This window comes from Dicentrarchus labrax, unplaced genomic scaffold, assembly GCF_905237075.1.
Source record: "Dicentrarchus labrax unplaced genomic scaffold, dlabrax2021, whole genome shotgun sequence".
Lineage (NCBI taxonomy): Eukaryota > Metazoa > Chordata > Actinopteri > Moronidae > Dicentrarchus > Dicentrarchus labrax.
In genome coordinates, this window is record NW_026136714.1 from 20,936,106 (window position 1) to 20,955,519 (window position 19,414).

The 19,414-nt window shown below is 38.7% G+C and overlaps 2 protein-coding genes across 4 annotated transcripts in view; both read right to left on the reverse strand.

Annotated features, from left to right (window-relative positions):
• Positions 1 to 102: 102 nt before the first annotated feature.
• Positions 103 to 10,022, reverse strand: anxa3a (annexin A3a). 2 transcript variants are annotated; one of them, XR_007887493.1, is made up of 15 exons: positions 9,939 to 10,022; positions 8,644 to 8,678; positions 8,512 to 8,559; positions 8,303 to 8,390; positions 6,815 to 6,909; positions 5,989 to 6,102; positions 5,383 to 5,473; positions 5,142 to 5,221; positions 4,549 to 4,605; positions 4,339 to 4,432; positions 4,133 to 4,228; positions 3,663 to 3,721; positions 2,368 to 2,490; positions 1,107 to 1,221; positions 103 to 907 (listed from the first exon to the last, which is right to left on the reverse strand). XR_007887493.1 is itself a non-coding variant. In XM_051422893.1 (14 exons), exons 1-14 carry the CDS (start codon positions 10,018 to 10,020, stop codon positions 1,162 to 1,164), a joined length of 1,122 nt encoding a protein of 373 aa, XP_051278853.1. In that variant the 5' UTR covers positions 10,021 to 10,022; the 3' UTR covers positions 103 to 1,161. The 2 variants fall into 2 exon arrangements, 1 of the variants encoding a protein (XP_051278853.1); XM_051422893.1 differs by having other exon boundaries at positions 103 to 1,221.
• An 863-nt stretch (positions 10,023 to 10,885) lies between these two features.
• fras1 (Fraser extracellular matrix complex subunit 1) overlaps positions 10,886 to 19,414 on the reverse strand; it is a 229,714-nt gene continuing 221,185 nt past the window's right edge. For both annotated transcript variants that reach the window (XM_051422880.1, XM_051422879.1), the window contains exons 63-73: positions 18,956 to 19,188; positions 18,696 to 18,856; positions 17,990 to 18,204; positions 17,131 to 17,281; positions 16,729 to 16,836; positions 16,336 to 16,495; positions 15,676 to 15,792; positions 15,375 to 15,541; positions 15,029 to 15,234; positions 13,790 to 13,936; positions 10,886 to 13,023 (exon numbers count right to left, since the gene is read on the reverse strand). In XM_051422880.1, the coding sequence (XP_051278840.1) occupies positions 12,442 to 13,023; positions 13,790 to 13,936; positions 15,029 to 15,234; positions 15,375 to 15,541; positions 15,676 to 15,792; positions 16,336 to 16,495; positions 16,729 to 16,836; positions 17,131 to 17,281; positions 17,990 to 18,204; positions 18,696 to 18,856; positions 18,956 to 19,188 (2,247 nt within the window). In that variant the 3' untranslated portion in view covers positions 10,886 to 12,441. The remainder of the gene's footprint in view (positions 13,024 to 13,789; positions 13,937 to 15,028; positions 15,235 to 15,374; positions 15,542 to 15,675; positions 15,793 to 16,335; positions 16,496 to 16,728; positions 16,837 to 17,130; positions 17,282 to 17,989; positions 18,205 to 18,695; positions 18,857 to 18,955; positions 19,189 to 19,414) is intronic.

Genomic DNA, 19,414 nt, shown 5'->3' on the forward strand with positions numbered 1-19,414 from the left:
CTTTTAAACACTGTTGCTGAATCAGTAGTGCCCCCTGCTGGCGACATCGGTGGACTACCAGACTGCTGGACAGTGCAAGTAAAAATAAACAATATTCCTGGCTGTAAATAATTCAGGAGAATTTTATTATTTCTTGAAGTTACAGAGACACAAGAGGGAGATAAAAGAGCAGAGCTTATGCTATCAAATAATTGGAATCATTGTTGTTGTTGTTGTTCAAGGACGTAATCTTAATCACCCCAATAAACAGTTGATGCCATCATTTAATTATTGAATTTTGATGAGTTTTTATTGACATATTTATTAATTAGTTGGATTTTGTCATTCACTTAACAGATGGTAAATACCAAACACAAAGTTATCAAAACCTCAAACTCACTGTCAAAATATCTATCAATTATTTTTAATCCATTGGTGAATTTTTAGCCTCCTGATATATAATATAAAACAGTAACAATGATTTCCAAGACTCTTCTACATTTGAGTTACCAACAGGCAGAAGAAAAATAGCACCAATAAAGCATGAATGACGCAACAAATGCACATACAACGTTTTTTCATAGGAGATTTTCCACGTGCAAGTTCAGGAAGTAGTACTCAAAGAACTCAAATCCATTACGTAACAGTGGATCATATTTCTAATAAACTAATAATGTGTTTTGCTTGTAAAATCTTCATTTGAAAAGTAACTATAGATCTTAAATAAATGTAGTAAAGTGAAAAGAATATTTTTTTGAGAATTGTAGTGCAAAGCACAAGTGCCTCAAAATAGTACCTTCCACCACTGCTGAGAGGATAGTGCATAAGATGACAGAAATGGAAATTGAGACATGGTGAGATGAGAACATGTCGATGTTAGGACTCATCTCCTCCGCAGAGTCTTTTCATAATTCCCATTGCAATCCGACTGAAACAAAACAGAATTTTATATCAAAACTTCAGTTGACGTTTTCATGTCTCCAGACTTCTCGCTGTGCTTTTATGATTTTATATATGACGTCTTTCTTTCAAAGCTGCCTGTTGCTACAAGACTGTAAACCAGTGAGTAGTTGGTAGTTTGAAGATGAAAGTAAAGTAGAAGTGTGAGAGAACGACAGCGGGCCTACAGTGTGACTTCAAGAGGAAGCAGATTTCTTCTTGGCCTCAGGTAGACCTCAGGTGTTAGTCTTCTCCTCCACAGATGGCCTTCACACAGTCCCCGTGGTCGCCCCCCAGATCTGACTGGAGGACACAGTAACACAAGCAAGGAGAAAAGTGTCTTTCAACCGCATTGACCAGTACAGCAGGTGATTTCACTGGGTTGTTAGGAGTTTACAGAGCTGAGGTTCAGCACAGATTAGCTTCTGTTCCACTAGTTTTCAGTTCTAATGGAATTTCACATGTTTTTTTAGGGTTTTAATGTGGAAATTATACTTTTTATGTGGAAAAAACACATCAGACGCACATTATTATTCCAAGCAGACTATTTGTATATGTCCTAATACATGGAGGGGTTAATTTTCTATAAAGATAAGCACTTATCTTATAATATATGGATAGTAAACCCTGTAGTCACTTAACAAAGCCTGATCAGAAATTACACTGAAGCTAGTGGATCAGCAGTTGGCCTCTGAAGGTTTGTGTGACCGCCAACTGATGGCTGGTTACTTGTCAGAGCGGCTGGATGTGGGTTGTAATTTACTGCCTTTTTATATTTAACAACAGGTAGGTGCTGTCTTTTTCAAATCTCTAAAAAATTTGCTCAGTACAGGAAGCCAAACCCACCTGCGCAACCACAACGCAAAATAAAGCAACAGATGAAAAACACACAGTCAACATTTACCCTACGTATACTGTACGGCGTTCTTTACGGACCCATCCCTCACCAATAAGTGGTTTTATTGAGTTTCAAAAGAATTAATAAAATCCCATCAAATATTAGTGAAAGATTAATTTTGTGTAATATGAAGAGACATTCAGGAACAGCTCTGGTTATCCCATACATGAGTCTTTTTGTCTCAGTACAGTCTTTGTGTGTCTCAGAGGACCTCCTGGCTCTGCCATTATTCAAATGTATCTGGCTTCACAGATCTCAAAGCAGCTTTATTCTTCAAACTCTGATGACTCATAAATCTACAGAGGCCAGAACAAAACAGGTCAGGCTTCAGAGTCAGTCAAATCCTCTGATCACACTTCATTTTTAGTGAATTTATGTTGCTGCAAACTGTGTATAGACAAACTCTTTGCAAGGATCCTATTACTGAAATGTAATGGGATAAAGCTAGAGTTTAGAGTAAGTAGAATAAAGTCAAATCATGGGACCAAAGGTGCAGAGTATCATTATCTTTCTTGTAAGTTAAATTATTATCAAGTAAAGCAGCTCCTCACCTCGATTGCAGAGTGCAGTGAGTACTCGTACAGTTTCTTGAACTCGGCTCGGATGTCCAGCAGGTCAATCTCAGACCGACTCACCATGATCCGGTTCAGAGTTGACTCATCTGTTCCACCACCCTGACCAAGAAATTGGCAGTGAAGACACACACAAGCAGCTATCCTTGTGAGGACATTCCATTGACTACATTCATTGTGGACAGCCTAACCCAACCACTTACCCTAACCTCAAGGACTACTGGTCCGGGCTCACAGGGCAATAACACATTTTACACTTAAATCACGTACAGAATTTATCCTGCCTTTATCTTACGTTTTACTTTTCGCTCTGGAATATAAAACTAAACTCTTCTGCCTCAAACATTAGCTATTTCTAGTCGGTGAACAGAGGAAGAAACCACTATGTGAAGGGTTTATTTGAGAGGAAATACATTTGTATTTAACCCATTCATTAGTGTTCCTGGATAGGATCTATGGGGTGGGTGGCTGGAGTGGGGGACCAGCGTACATTGCTGTCTGCAACAATAGCTGAGTCTCAAATTCATACTACGTACTGATTCTAGGCACGTTTTCAGTATGTAGCGTGTTCACACTGGCAAAGTGACAAAATGAAATATACTCAAATCAGAAAGTATGCATACTAAAAAAGGCTGATTGTAAAGTGCGCCGTTGATGGACAATATTCATAGCTATGTATTCATTAGTGTAAAATCACCTGAATATAGGAACGATTATGTTTTTGTAACCGCAGAATGAGCTGTGTTTATCTACACTGTGGGTATTGAACTACCATGTTTCTACCGTAGCGAGTAGAGAAGCGAATGTGTTGCAATCTGCAATTACCTCGCTAGATGCCACTAAATCCTACACTCTGGACCTTCAAATCTTGTGAAGTTTAATGGACAGTAGCGTTCCAAAGTCCTTTCCTGATCATATATAATGATTAAGTATTTTGACATTATTGTATACTAACTGCTACAACAGTATGATGATGTATGCATTATGGATTTGGGATTTGGGGTAGTATCGTTGGGAGGGAATTCTAAGTGTTGAGGCTTAAAATGTCCAAATAACCGCTTCAGTTGAAGTTCAGTAATAGTTCAGCAATGATACTGCTCAGCTACAAAAGGAAGACATTTCTTTTAAAATTCTCTCTGCTGAACAGCTTCATATTATGGGCTGCACCTCCCTACAGTTAAAATATCCACATGAACTAGATATTGTTTATTGCTTTCCATGTTTGTACAATGATCTGCAACTGTGAGCACATGCAATAGAAACTGTATATTCACCTTCATGCTCTCATACAGGCGCTCTGCAAAGTAGGCCGGCACGCTCTTCACACATTTCACTGGAGGAGAAACAACAATGTGGTTAAAACAGTATACAAAAGATTGAAGTTTATCTTTTCCTAGCAGAGAAAGAGAAATCCATTTTAAAATGTACAGTTTTGTTGCTCAATATTTATTATATACCATTCTATAAAGCCATAGTCAACAGTTTTCAAATATCTAACAGACAGTAACTCTTTACATGGGAATATTCACTACATGACCAAAAGTATGTGGACACGCTACCATTACTCCAATATGTGATTGTTGAACATGCAATTCCAAAAACATGGGCAGTGATATCCGCACTCTTCTGTAAAGACATTCCACAGGTTTTGTTACTGAACTTAACTGATATACACACAAACACACACACACACAATACTACTATATTAGTTCTAAACAGCATAGTAATAAGCACAGTAACCTACCGATAGCCACCAGTAGTTCCTCCAGCTCCCCTGACATCTCTCCTTCAATGCTTTGCTGTAGAGTCTTTCCACTGATGTTTTTGTATTCAACAAGAGCTACACAAAACAAAACAAAGAAAAAGTCTCACTTTACATTTCCAGTTATTCCAAACTGACCATCATTTGTAGAACTTTATTTAAGACAATGTGTATTAAGCATGGTGTACTTTGTCTCAGCTGAGGTATACTTCTTTGGCAGAGGATGTCAACAAATTTAGATTCATCCGTGCCCCACTTCTTCTCCCCAGCATCATAAAGAGTCTGGGTATTGAAAAAAATAAAATGGTTAAAAATATATTTACCATAAAGAGATACAATTTATGGTAAGAACAAACATTTTCCCTATGAAACAAATTCAAACATGCGTCATACTGCACCTTGGCGTCTTCTTTTGCCTGCTCAGTATCTACTGTGGTGCCGTCGTCCCTCTTGCCCTGGAAACAAAAGCAAAATCTTAATTTAAATAACATCACACTCATTTACATACTGCTGTGCAGACAGGAATTGTTCAAACCAACAGAACTTGTTTATTCCCCACATTGTTTAGTGACTGTGATGACAGTTGAAATGATGATGTGGTGAATGGACTTTATTTTGTACCTGCACGGTTTACCCTCACCACTATAGATAGGTGCTCTTATTTTTGTCATGTTTGCTTTCCCACCTTTTCTTTCTTTCTTAATGATTATTTTAATTTTACCTTATTTTTCACCTTTAATATTTACGTATTTATTTATTTTCCTCTATTTCTCTTTGTGGAAAAGATTAAAAAGGGAAGGAAATGTGATATGTTATATGTATATGTTAATCCAGACGGTACTCATAGTACTGTAGGTTTTACTTCATCATCTCTCCAAGTAACTCATTTGATCATTTTTATGCACTCATCTCTTCATATTGTGCATCACAGATCGTATGTCAGTTAAGTTCATTCTGTATATGTATATTCTTTTATATTGTAATGACAAACTTCAGCCAGGAGGAGCAGCGCTGTGGAAAAGTCTCCGGAAACTTCATCCTTCAGGTCAAGGGTCAACTTTTTCTCCGTTTCTGTGGAGGAAAACATCCAAGACTCATAATTCGGATGTTTGAAAATTTTATAAATCATAAAACAAGAAATTCACACTCAAAAGGCCAGTTCGACCAATGCTTTTGGATGGACTGTCATCCTCATTACATTCTTAGGAATTAAAGCTGTTTACATTGTTTACCTTGTAAATAGACATCACAGAGAGCTGCGATTTGTTCATTGGATCTGGAGGCAAAGATTTCAATCAGGACGCTGTCTTCTGTCCCAGCTCCCTGCAGCATCGTCACACAGTTAATATACCACTGAACTGCATTTACAGCATCAAACCAACAATGAGGTTAAACCAAGAGTTCACTGAAAGGCCACATGGAGCTCTGCTTCACTCTAAAATACATCTATGGTTTAAAAAAATATATACATAAACAGACAAAATAAATGCTGAATGGAAATCATGGGATTCAGTTCTACTAACTACAGCTATATTGTTTCATTTGTACATGAAAATTTGTTTTGTGTGCCTGAATATTAACCGTACAGTATATTCGGAGCTTGTAATTTTAATCCAAAAGGTTAAAGGGATTTTTGAAGTAGGGTTATGTGGTAGTGTAAATAAATTTATATTTCAAGTTTGAACTCGACTGGACCAAAGTTATATATTATTTCAGTTCGACTCTACAAGCTGAATGTAACATATTGTTATAAATATCTTTCTTTCCTCTCATACCAACATTTATTTGTAAATTATAAAATAAAATCTGAGAGAAAATGACAAAAGTAAGAAACTGACTTTCATTGCCCGCATCACTTCATGGCAGTCGTACACTGCAGGAGGGGTGACGAGCGCCACCAGCACTTCCTCAAAGTCACCATTGGTGTCCCCTTCCAAGTCCTCCAGTAATGTCTATAACGTAAACAAAGCATACTCATTTTCATGCAACACACAACCACACCCATGCAAATACACCCAGGCCTCTGGCCTACAACCAAACCCAGACTGAGTCACACAGACACAGTGGCAATTATTTCTCATGTTAATGCTGCACAAGATGATATCTTAATATAGAATCTGTTGGAAATTAAATCAAAGAATGTGCAACAGATAATGGTTGAAAGATTCACAAATAAAAATAATTACAGTTACACAGAAAGTAATAAGCTGCAACTGTAAATGCAAACTAGATTCTTTTATTGAGGTAGGTCAGTCTCAGTTTTGTCTTTTAGACTACTGATTATGCAAGTAAGAGAGTTTATAAAAAAAGAAAGACTCATGTTACGCCTTACATTTATCAAGACTAAACCCTGGCTGCAGTAACAAGCTAAGAGCTGTGTTTCAATGGTAACAAATCAGTAAAACATGCAACGAAAAAGAGAAAAACTAGGCTTCTGGCTTATATAATAATAATAAATAATAATCCAAAGTAATTATTTAACCTTAAAGCAGACCTCACCTCATCACATCCACTGTAATATTTCCCATGAGAACAAGCTCCTGTTTCAAAAAGGTTCTCATGAAGCAGCAAGGAACTCTTTTTCTGAGCTTATGAAAGACTTTGAAAGAGTGCTATGACGCTAGTGTACTGTAATTCACTCTCTGACAACAGGGGTGATCTTACTCTGCCAGTGGCTTCCTGATAAGCTTCACAGATGAGCTGCCTCTGAGCGCTACTTCTATGAGTCAGAATGTCAATCAGAACCTTCTCTTTGGTGCCTGCAACATTTTTTAGGAAGAAACACGAGGAGGTGCATTAATAAACATGAAAGAGGACACCATAAAAGAAATGTAACAACAAAAGGGATAAACAAACGGAATAAATAAGAAACAGACATTTTTGCCACGTTAACTCCAGCTTTCATCAATCTAAACTTCTGTCTACAGTCATAACATGTGCTTTGAGCTGAATTTGAAAACGTGTCCCTACAAAGAGAGTCGAAACTACTGATGCAGTAAAAGTAAGAAAAACCTTGTTTTGTCTGGCTGGCAAAAACATAACAGAAAGAAAGGATGTTATTTTGATGTTATGCCATTATATTATTTCTTTATATGCTGAATAAGAACTCAAATAAAACAGGACTACACACATTTCTGATTATGGCCCATGGGGATTCAATGTAATTCTATTTTGTCTAGTGTGTTTGTGTACTGTTAATATTTACATTTAAATCACTAAAATAAATAAAATTACAGTTACATTTGGGATTTAAAGAAGCTTAACCTTAAGTGACTTTATTTAGATAAGTTAGGATGGCAGTTAGCGCTAACTACTCAGCTAAGCTAGTTTCCGAGCTGTGTATTTCCCATTATGATTCAAATGTCTCATTTAGTTAACGTTATATCAAGATAAGACGATGATTCATCAAAATGTACAAATCATATATATCATTTATTCAGTTACAGACTACAGATAGGGAAAGATTAGTAAATGTAGTTTTACCTTCACCTAGGCTAGCCATAGCTATAGCTATCTCTCTAGTTTTATCTCTCCTGCGTTACCGTTAGCTGTCTCTTCGTGACTACACGCTCTCTCACAATTTTAGGTTATAATAAATTTTCATACGGCAAACAGATGCCAAAGACTTCCGTTTTAACTCAGTTTGGACCAAATATGTACTCACTGTTACTGTGTTTTGGCTTTGTAGGGATGTGTAGCTACTTAATGAGCTAATGTTAGCGCGTTAACATCCCTACACATACTGTAATGTGGCTAACAGCTATTTGATGTTCAATTAACAGCTAACGATTAACAATTAGCATGTTAGCATTACAATATCAAGATTTTACCATGTTCATAGGTGGCTATGTGGCTAACGTTGCTAAATTAGCATTAGGGTTAGTTACTTATCTAGACAGCTGTTCAGTTTTGCTTCCTTGTGTGTTTAAAAAAGTGCCCCAAATCAAAATGTATGATTATTATTATCATTACATTTAGAATATTAGCATCGTATGCATACTAACATACTGTGTTAAACTCAACAACAGAGACTGGAGGTAATTTGGTTAGTTTTAGAGATATCTAAATATATGTTCATTAGTGTATCCTGGAGAGACTATCTTTATACATTATGATATGTGTGTGTGTGTGTGTGTGTGTGTCTATTTGTACCAAGTCCTTCAATGGCCTTCCTCAGAGCCTCAGCATCGTCTCCTGCATCAAAGTCAGCTTTAGGCTTGATGGTTCCTCTCTCTCCAGTCTGAAGAACACAGTGACGTCCGTCGGTCAGTTTGTTTGGTTTTTCCTCTCATTTTGTTATTTGTGCAATAATATATGTCACAGAAAGCCTCAAGTCAGTGTGAAGATTCAGTTGGACTTACTTTTGCTGAGAAAGAGGAAGGGGTATTCACAAGACTGTCCAAGTCATCCTGCAAAATGTTTATCAGCTGTGTTTAAAATCTATGATCAGTCACAGCGTTATCATAAACATAAAAACAGAGAACATGGCTTACCCATAAAGACGTCATGATGACAACAGGAAGTTCCTCTGTTGAAGAAAAGCAAATACACATTCACAGTTAAACGTTCTTGTTGTTTTGTCCTTTATGGTATATGAACACCTCTATTCTCAAGGTATTCTCACCAAACTAATGTCATTAAAAAGCACACATATAAGTGTACATATTATAATGACTTTACAATAGCAATCTTTTGTGTTTATTAAGCACTATGGTGTCAGTTTTCCCTAGTTCTAATCTAATGTCCTGTGTGATTACTTAAAGTAAGAGGGCACAAGAGGGCACAAAAGGGAAGAAGTGTTGAAATAAAATTTGGTGATTAGTCGAAGTCTTGAGAATAAAGTCAGAACTCTGATGTTGTTCTTGGGTCCCCAAATCCCCAAATTTACTCTCAGTTCAATGCTAATTTTTCAAAATATAGCCTAACTGTGCTGCTGGGACATTTGGAGATTTTGAGGCAGGTACATGAAAACTGAAATCTTTACAAATAAAAAAACAGAGTAATCACGTCAAGTTTATTGCTGATTCTTTTGTCTACATTCTGAAGTTCAATCAACTCTGTCCGGCTGTAAGTTACTGAAATCGTGGCCTTAAAGCACTTTTGGGTATTTTCTTTTTTATAGGATGTGGATATATGATGTCTCACAGTAGCTGAACAATATCTCACTGGCATGTCTGTGTGGCACCTGTCAAAATGTACTACAGGATTTAACATCCTTGTAATGCTGACACATCTATATTTGCCTATTTGATCAGCTGTTCTGATGAATGTAAAGTAAATGAACCATTCAGCCTCAGTGAAGCCTCATTACTGCAACCAGCTGCATTTTTATATCGCTTTCAAAAAGTAACACAGAAAAATAAAATCAAGAACTACTTTTTAATTGATCTGAACATAATCAAACTGTAAACTTGATATCATAGACAAATAAAGAAGTAAAGACACCAGAGGAGATTTAAACATATCCCAGAGGACTCAGATTCACAGCACACTCCCTACAGGAAGACTACTGGGATTTGCAAATAAAATATATCATTAAATATGATCAACTTGCTGTGAAATTTAAAATAAACATCACAGATCAACACTTCCTTAAGTGAGCATAATGAAATACAGAAAGCTTTGCTCAGGTAATGACGGGTTCATGAGAAAATCAATCCTCCACTTCTGCTTTAAACTATTAACTCTGCTACTCCAAAGAATAATACATTACTACACTAACAGTCAAACACAAAATAAATGCACTGAAAGATAAGAACTGAGTTAAAGAAACCACGGAAAAGCTCACCTGGATTATGTTCTGAACCGGAAAAGCGTTTCCTCCACACCTTCAATCTCTGTGGACACTGGAAATCTACCTGAAGAGTCATCTGACCACGCCCACTCTGTGCAGGCAGGTGCTGCCTTCAGGGGCGGCTCGTATTTATCACATATCAACGTGTAGAAGGCCTGCTTCTGAATATAATGAGAAACTGTATAATTTCTTATTATCTGTTGGCCCATCCAGTTTTACATCACCCATCAGATTTATTTGGCTTTCTTCTTTTTAAAGGTATGGGGCTTTTTTTCCTCTTCTTATTTTTACTTGAACTGTTTGCTTCAACTGGTCATGCGTTTTGTAAACTTTACGATCATTTCTAGTGGCATGTTTTCTGACCAGTCCAACATGTTGGTCCAGACTGAAATGTCTCATTGGATAGATTCCTGACATTTACTCACTACTGTATCTTTGAGGTCTGACACACAAGTCAAGTGCGTTTCCACCCTCATAAAAGAGTTGCAAAGGCAATTCTTTTTCGTATTTGAAATTGTTTACATCCATATTTACTAGATTGCAGTCTTTGTGCATCCATCAACCTCAGCTGCAGTTGCAGTACAAATTAGCAAATGTTAATGCTAACCCACTAAACTAAGATGGTCAACCTAGTGAACACTAAAGCTACTAAACATCAACATGGTAGCATTGTCTTTGTGAGCATGTTATCATGCATTAGCGTATATCACTACCTTAAAGTGGTGCTCACTGTTATTGTATTGAGTGTCAACTTTCTCTGTTCCAGAACATCCCATCCTATTTAGATTAGCAACACTAGCAAGTGCCACAAACACTGACACTCCACATGTACATCACATGTACAAAAATGTTAAAATATTTGTAAAAAATCTTATCTTCCAATCTTATTAAATACATTAACTGAAAAGAATCATAAATAATAAACATGAAATACAGAACAATTGTGGGTTTCAGCATTTTTTATTACTAAAAAGGCACCAAATACAGGCATCATGTTGATAGCATTGTAGTTATTTTCCACAAAATGATAGCACCAAAAATATATTGTTATTTCCCATAATTTCCTGTTCTTGTGTTGTTTTGATAGGCACAGAGTTGAAAGAGAACAGGAATTGGGATCAGAGAGACAAATGGAGAGAAACATGTCAACATCTCACATGAGAAAACATTTTTTTCTTTTGCAGTGCTCTCCAACCAATGTCATACACTTATTACAAAAAATTACAGTAACTTTAACATCATAGGTACATCAGTAGCTGAGCGTAACATAATACATCATAAGAGGGTAACATAATAATACATAAATGAGAAAAAAAAGAAAATTGAGCGAGATGTGAGCCCGTGTAAATAAAAAATAAGTGATGAATTTTGTGTCTTTGGGTGGAAAGAAGGCAGGTAGACACACATCTCTTTAAAAATACATCATTTAAAAAAATGGTTATTTTCATTAGAACAGTAGTAAGGCTAATGCACTCAGTCATGTGGACGGGATCGAAACCTTTGTTGTCCAAACGGTGGCGTCTGGTTTATTACAATCACATGGAAATTTTCTCACTCTTGAAAAAGAAAAAAAAACACTTTGGATGATTAGTTTTGAAATTCATGAGGAAAAATACTGCATGGCACTTAATATTGGCAGCTGTGTGTACAGTACAAACAAAAAAATATGTTTTTGTGTTGAAACAAGAATAATTATCTGTTTGTTCAACTTGACAGTACAAATGTCTCTATGTAAGGCTTGAAATACAAGTTTCTTTTAAATGCAAATAAAGTTCCTGCTCATGAGGGAAGGATTAACAAAAGCTATGGCATAATTGCACTTGAATAGGTATCATTCATTTTTGTTATTATTTACACTCTGCACTCATTCGCCCTCGAGCGATAGCAGCACACTCTATGTGCTTAATACTTTCACAGCAGTCAGAAGCAGCTGTAGCTGGTGTACAAGTCGCTCCACAGGAAAATTCAACTTTGTTCTGTTTAATCAGAGTCTTTTGAGTTAATTTATCAGCAGAAACAGTAAATGATAAAGATATATGCAGAAAAGGAGGACTTCTACACTGGCTTCCACTCTATAGTAGTGACATTTAGTAGCAGTGAAATGACTCAATGCAGCAGAGAAGTGTTTTTGTCAAACAATCACCAGTGTCTGAGCTACCAGTCACCATCTTGGTGCTAAAAAGGACGTAAATGTCAAGTTACACAGTAATGCAATGGACAGCAGTTTCAGATGGAGTTTGGATGATCAGATGCAGATGTTTTGGCGGTTTCACGCAGCTGAGTGGTTTTGTGGATTCCTGAGGTAGCCCAGTTGCAAAATGATTAAAACTCTGCGTAGCTTTCTGCATGTCTCACTCTTCCCTTTTTCAAAGTGGTATAAAAATACATTAACAAACATCTCGTTCCATAAGTACAAACTTTCTTTTAGAAAATACCTTTTTTTCCGTCCTGCTCCTCCTCTCCATCTCCTCCTCTCCTACTCTTCCTCACCAGTGTTTCAGACCTCAGTGCCGTCGTTGAGGTTGTTGTGGAGTTTGACCTCCAGGTTGACCTGTTTGACCTTGGCCTTGCCGTTGGGCTCCTGGTTGCGGTTGAGGATATTGACGTTCCTCACGGTGCAGTGTTTGGTGCTGAAGTTCTTCTCCACACACTTGTCCATGCACACCTCCACCTTGGTGTTGAGCGGGTACTCCTCGTACACTTTCTGAGCCTTCTTGCTCTTCTTCTTGGCCGACCGTCGGCAGCGGCGGAACAGGAAGCAGGAGGCCAGCAGGACCAGGACCAGTAGGGTCACGGCGGCCACTCCCCCGCCCACCGAACTGCCCACGTGGGCGTTAAAGGTGGCAGAGGGCCCGGCCTCCAGACGGAGCGACTTCATGTTGGTACCGTTCTTCACCTGGTCGCCCTCGTTGTCGTAGATCAGCGACTCATCCAGCGTCAGGCGCCCGCTGCGATCCACCAGGTCACGCTTAGGGCGGCTCAGCTCATACGTCACCGAGCGCTGAATCCTGGGACTGGACCGTGACTCTGGGCTGATCACATAAATCACCTGCAGGTACCACTGGTGACCCGCCTCCACCTGTCAATCAACAAAGAGAAAGAATGAAGGCATTAGCTACTGTACTGAATGAGAGTACCCTTTATTTCTGGAACCAGGATTCAACTGAATTCTTCTTTTAAAAGTCATGCTAAAGACTTTATGTTTTGACATCTGCCTGTTAAATTAATGGAATAACAACATTAGATGTATTAGATAGTACTCCATAGCATTGCACTCCTAATATACTGTCAGACTCAGTATAATAATACAAATCGATGCATTGAATCAGAGAAAGCCTGGCGCCTAGTTTACCCACAATGCAATTCGACTGCAGACAGTTCCATTAGTAGCAACTTATGTAGCTTTGAGCCGCTGGCCTGCAGCAGAGATAGGGACTATTCATTTTCAAACTTGTAGTCTTCCAACCCAGCTGATGCTGACTCACAACACTTTGGGACATTTATTAATACTTTTATATCTGAATCAGACTTGTCTCATTTGCTCTGGTCTGACTGCCACCCATGACTTTAAATTAGGTTATAAGGTTTTTATGCCATCAGCAATATCTCTGATTGGTGGGATCTCATAGAATAGATAAATAGTGGGAAGTTAGTGATAAAAGGTGTGCGAGCTTTTAGCAGTTAGTTCCCTATGAAAAATACATCTATATGGAACCGAATTCAGGAAGGAAATGTTTAGAGCTACGTCCATCAAATCACTCAGGGACTGAACGAGACCAAATATCTCACAACAGCAACACTGTAATAATACATGGAACAGATGAAGTGCAGGTAGTTCTACACACCTTGTAGAGAGCATCAACCTTCATTGTAAAGCCATCAACACCCGGCATGGCTGTCATGGACTGCAGATCTGGGATGTCTGAGGCTAAGTGAGCCTCGAAGGGAACATCGTGGAAAAATTTGTCACATACGTCAGGTTGTTTACGATCCTGGAAAAGAAAATAATCAGAGCACTTTAAACTGAACTTATGTTCCCAAGAAAGTCACGTTGATTCTGTTTCCATAAGTAGGAAGTTACAAATGATTTTGAAGTTCAACCAATGGCTGTACATTCAAGACATTGTGTGACACTTAATAAAGAATTGTCTGCAATACAGTGTAGATGCAGGACATATGCATTAAAGTGCAGTTTCTCAGCTGCTGACACAGTGCAGTATTTCTGCTACACATAATGATGGTCTGTTAAAGACAATTTACATGGTGAAGAATGTCAGTGATTTAAATAAACCACAGGTTTTGAATAGCTCCAAAAAAAACCTGGTCCCATCCCACTGAGAAGTGGGAAGATCTATATGGGTTTGCGTGTTTGTGTGTGCATGGGGGGGATGTTAGCCTGCTGTGTACAGGCATAACAATACAGGAAGACATGTGAAGCAAATACTGTACATCAAAAGAAAACCTGAGGTGCTTTTTCTACTTGAAGGTTAGACTCATACAAAAGGTAGATTTAGTGGATAGTTTCTTATTATTATTTCTTATATATATATATATATATATATATATATATATATATATAAAGTATATTTGATCATATTTTGTAACATAAATAAACTATTTATATTTTCGCTGTTTTCTTTAAATGCTCTTACATATAACTCCACATCTGCTGTGTCCATTTCACATTCCAGCAAGGAGCGAGAACAGTTTTGCTGTTCAGACCCAGAGCAATACACAAACTGTTCTTATACTGATGGAATTAAGGTTATTAAAATGTATATTATATTCATGACAACCGTTTTAGTGAAAGTCATTTTGTTTTATCCTTCTTTTTTCACAGCCTTTACTTGTTTAAACAGACCTTCAAATAATGAGCAGGTTTCACATAATAGCTAAAGCGAGAACACTGGTTCTTGGGAGGCTAATTGGTAACAGTTCTGAATCCTTAATATGTTTGTATTTAATATTTATATGACCTTGGTAATATTTTGCCCCAGGTAGGTATTCATAACATGCATTTTGAACAATGCTCTTTAAGCATTTACCACAGACCAGAGTAAACAAAAGAAAACAAATATTTGTACCAGCAGTAGGAAGCGATGTTTGAGGTGCTTGTTGGGCTGGATGCAGCCATACTGTGGCCCCTCGTTGTACAGCGTCCCTGTGGGATCAAAAAAGGGAACATATCCGTCCCTTCCAGTGCAGAGGTAAACCTTCTCCAGCTGCAGTTTGTAGGCTGCGTTCAAGTTCTGCTCGGGGTTCCACAACACCCTTCCATACAAAGTCTGACCTGCAGGGGGCAGCAGAGGAAAAGGTTTTATTTTATTTGTACATGTGCATAAAAATGTTTAGAGTTTCAAGTAAACACATCCATATATATTTATAAAAGGCTGTCTTAATAAAGTTAACTCTGTTTCTCTCCTGTCATACCCATTGAGAACGCTCCCTTGTAGTCCATCTCTGCCATAGAGACATCAGTTGTGGCGGGGTCCATCATGAACACCTTCTCATTGTTACACAGCTGGAACTCCGTGTTGAGGGAATAAACAACAGGAACAGGCCGGTTGGTCTGCTGGAAGGCGATCGGCACTAGAAACCTGTCAGAGAACAACAAGACATTTCAGGATTGAAGTGACCTGATATACTTTCATTGGTCGCCCTGTTCCCACAATGCACCAGGATCCCTTAAAATATGTCATTAATCAAACCAAGGACTTAAGCAGGGACATACTTCTCTGGAGCGTGAGCGGTACAGGACAGAGGTTTGTCGCCGGGATCGATCCAGGGCTGAGTGGGCTGGACAGTGCATGGGATCAAGAAGACGGTGTACTCTCCAGAGTAGTCCTTCCTGTTGAAGGATACACATCAAGACAACGCAAAAAGATTATTACTGAGGCACAGTGAGGTACCCCAACAAAACAAAACAGTTGATCTAGGATTCTTCTGAAATCCAGAAGGTAAAAAGTCAAACAAATCACATGAGGACCGTTTTGGATACTCCACAAGGAACCTTCTGAGGCTCCCTGCAGCAAACATGACATTAACCTCCAACTAACATCTTCTTATGTAGTTTAAAATTTGAATACTCTATTCCTTAGCTTGATGACATTGCATTTTGAAAAAACATTAAATATATCTTTCTTTTCTGCAAAGGCGTTTTTCTAAATCTTACAGCAGCTTTGCAGTAAAAATGTTATTACATTAAATCTGTTGTTTGCTTGTTTCTATCTTGCGTATCTTGAGCAAAGGATCAACATTTACTAAAAAAACGATCCAATATCAATATTCCCACCCAGCTGTAAAATGTCATTTTGATGCAAAACTTTCAGGCAACATAAATGATAGTCTTCCTTCTCTCCCTCTGATTATGGCTGTGAATGAACTGACTGACCTGCTGTAAGAGCTGGTGGCCCTCCACAGCTGGTACGGTGAGTCAAAGGTTTGAGCGCTCCAGAGCAGCTGAATGTCAAACTCGATGCCTCCGAGGTGGTCAGGAGCCATCAGGTGGGACTTGTGGCCTGGCAGAGTGTGATGTTCAAGGACAAACTGACCTGGAAGTAGGAAGAAAGGAAGAAAAATTAGACAGAGAAATTAGTTTTTTTGCTCTGAAGTGGAAGCGGACATCTTTTTTTTCAAACCCTAAGACCTTTTGTTCCTATTCATCTCATAGTCCACAACAACAACAGGTATTGTTGTATTAGTATAAGACAACTTTGTAAAGTTAAACAGACACTTTTCCTGGACCCTAACATTTGAAATGTTGTGGTGGCTGTTGTGAACTGACCTCTGAATTTTGCGTGGGTTTTGAACTCAATCACCAGTCGTCCGTCTTCTCTGATGTAGATCCTGATGATCTGCAGTCTGGCTGAGAGGACGCTGTCAGTCTGGATACCTGCAGACATAAAACACCAGCCATGAGGGTCAGAGGTCAGATCAAGATTACAGCAGAAATGCAACACTCAATCAGACATTTGTATGTATAAACATAATGCAATTGTATAAATGTTGAAATCCCATTTCATATTTATGTGTGCTGAACCCTCAGTTTTTATGATAACTGCCAAAAGAAATCAGCTTTTAAAAGCTGCAATAAACTTGTTATGACCCTTGTATGTAGACTCTTTGTTTTGTAGTTCACAGATTTGTACTCAGAGTTTATTAGGTCTCTGATGGATTTAGTCCTGACCTGTCCTCCAGAGCACGGTGTCGTAGAAGAAGGAGAACTCCATCTCGGTGTGATGCTCCAGAGAGGCCCAGCCTCTCGGTGCTGTCACGTAGATGTAAGACACGTAGAGAGGAACCTGCACCGTCAGGAAGGACTGCGCCGAGTCCCGAACCTGGAAGAACAACAGCATGCTTTAATGTTATTTCTCTATCTGCAGGCTGAGATCCCTAAAAGGGTCATATCAGGATTTGAGCAACTGCTGTGAATACTTTTTAGCACTTAGTCATGCTCTATGATTGATAGTCACAGATTAAAAAAAAATAAAAAATTCTCCAATTTTATCCACCAAGGATGGTATACCCTATGTTAAATTTTTAAAAATCAATTTCTAGGAAACTGGAATTCTGTGTGCATTGGCTGACAAATGGGCCTTAAGCTAAATAACATCTGATTAAGCTTGACAGTCCTTCTTGACCTTGGAGACAGCATTTGACAGAACAATCAATATACAATCCACTCAACGTCTGCTTGTTCTGGAGCTTTTGCTACTGTATGTCATTTATTGTTTCCAGGGTCAAGAGTGGACTGTCCAAACAATCTTTTAGACAAACATTGACAAGAACAGTTAGAAGTGGCCAGTGCTCAAATAATAAGGTTTGTACTTTTCTATGACAACTGAAAAAAACATCTGACGATGAAGAAATGATATGGTCAAGAGGCCCAGAACAAGTGAGTATTGAATCTTGGTTCTAGTGTGTAGATGTTTGCTACATGGTTTAGTAGTTATAATTGATCATTTTGGCCAGTAGCTATTGGTAAACTGCAGTGAGACAAAGATTTTCTTCATGACTCATGTCTAGCCATCGACTGTCTTCTGCACCTGGAAATCGGCGGTGACGGAGCCCCCGCAGACGTCGATGAGCTCAGTCATGTCGTAGTAGGCGTCAAATGTCCAGATGCAGCTCTTGAGGTTGAGGTGCTTGTAGAGCTGGATGCTCTTGGCCTCCCGCACGTTGGGGTTGAACTGGTAAGGGCGGTCATAACCCGGCCCCAGAGAGATGCTGTCATAAGATACATCGTCCAGGAAACCTGTCTCTGTGGGAGAATGTCATCACAGCTTGCATTAGCTGAAACAGATCTAAAAAATCTTAGTGGCATGGTCACAGGAAAAAATATTTTCCGATTTAAAAACATTTGGTAAAAGTTTAAGGTTAATTCACTGCACAATTTCTATTACACTGGTATGCCTGGTGTTCATGCACAGAAAATAACAGATTCTGTTCTTTACGTTTGTTCCATATTTTCATCGACCAGGACACCTTGCATGTATTATCACCTACATAAATCCTGGCTTCAACTAGGAAACTATGAGAACATCTGGCTGCCTGTGATGTAGAAAATGGAGGAATTACAGAATATTCCACTGTTGTGAATATTAGATGAATGCTATAAATGTAAAATGTCATCTAAATTATATTGCTTAATATCCTGCAGGTGTTTCAGCTCTCAGGGGGAACTTAATGTTCCCAGGAGGGATTTGTGTGTGTGGGTGTGTGTTTATGAGATTGTGTTGTTATGTGACTGACCGGAGACACCCTGCAGGTCTTTGAGGGTAACCAGGTTGGAGCAGACGTGCTGCTGTCTATAGATGGACTCTGACAGCAGGAAGTGCAGGTTGTGCAGCGGCATGGTGGACACCAGTGGGAGCATGCCGTCCTGATGGGGGATCTGCACTGAGATATGGATTCTAAACAAGGACATAGAGAGCAGAAAATAAATTACATTAACAAACACTACATAGCTTTTATCCAATTTAAAAAGCCACCACCTGCCCGTCTATGCTCACCGGTTGGGGTGCTCCTTGTGCTTGACATCCAGGTATTTGAGTGTGGCGATGAAGGACTGAGCCTGGAAGCCCCTGGCGGTTCCCGTGGTAACAGGCGTGTGGCAGATGGAGCCCTCTGTGCCAATGGTGGCGATGTTGCTCCTCAGTGGTGTTCCAAGGTGACCCGCCTTATCCCTAGCTTGAGCAACGCAGCGGACATGGAAGCGACGGCTGAAATAAATACTGTCCAGGACCTGAGAGAGACAACAGAGGAACAGCATGTTTGATATGTTTCAGCAGTGTTTTTTTTTCATTTATAGCATCATTTATAGCACCAATTTATAGCACGATTTTCAATAATTCTGGGGGGACCTCTCCGATTGACTTACAACTTAAACTAAAGCATTACATTTTCTTTTCTACTGGATAGGCACTTGACTCAAGCAAAGTAAGGAAGAATTATGTCATGAAAAAATAAAA

Bases quoted from the DNA above. Each gene is read 5' to 3' on its own strand.
- anxa3a (XM_051422893.1), bottom strand. From the start codon at position 10,020: ATGACTCTTCAGGTAGATTTCCAGTGTCCACAGAGATTGAAGGTGTGG. The intron at 6,103-6,814 runs GTAAGATCACCC...TTTACGTTATAG, and splicing joins ATCAGGAAGCCACTGGCAGA to ACATTACTGGAGGACTTGGA. The intron at 3,722-4,132 runs GTAGGTTACTGT...TTTCTCCTCCAG, and splicing joins GGAACTACTGGTGGCTATCG to TGAAATGTGTGAAGAGCGTG.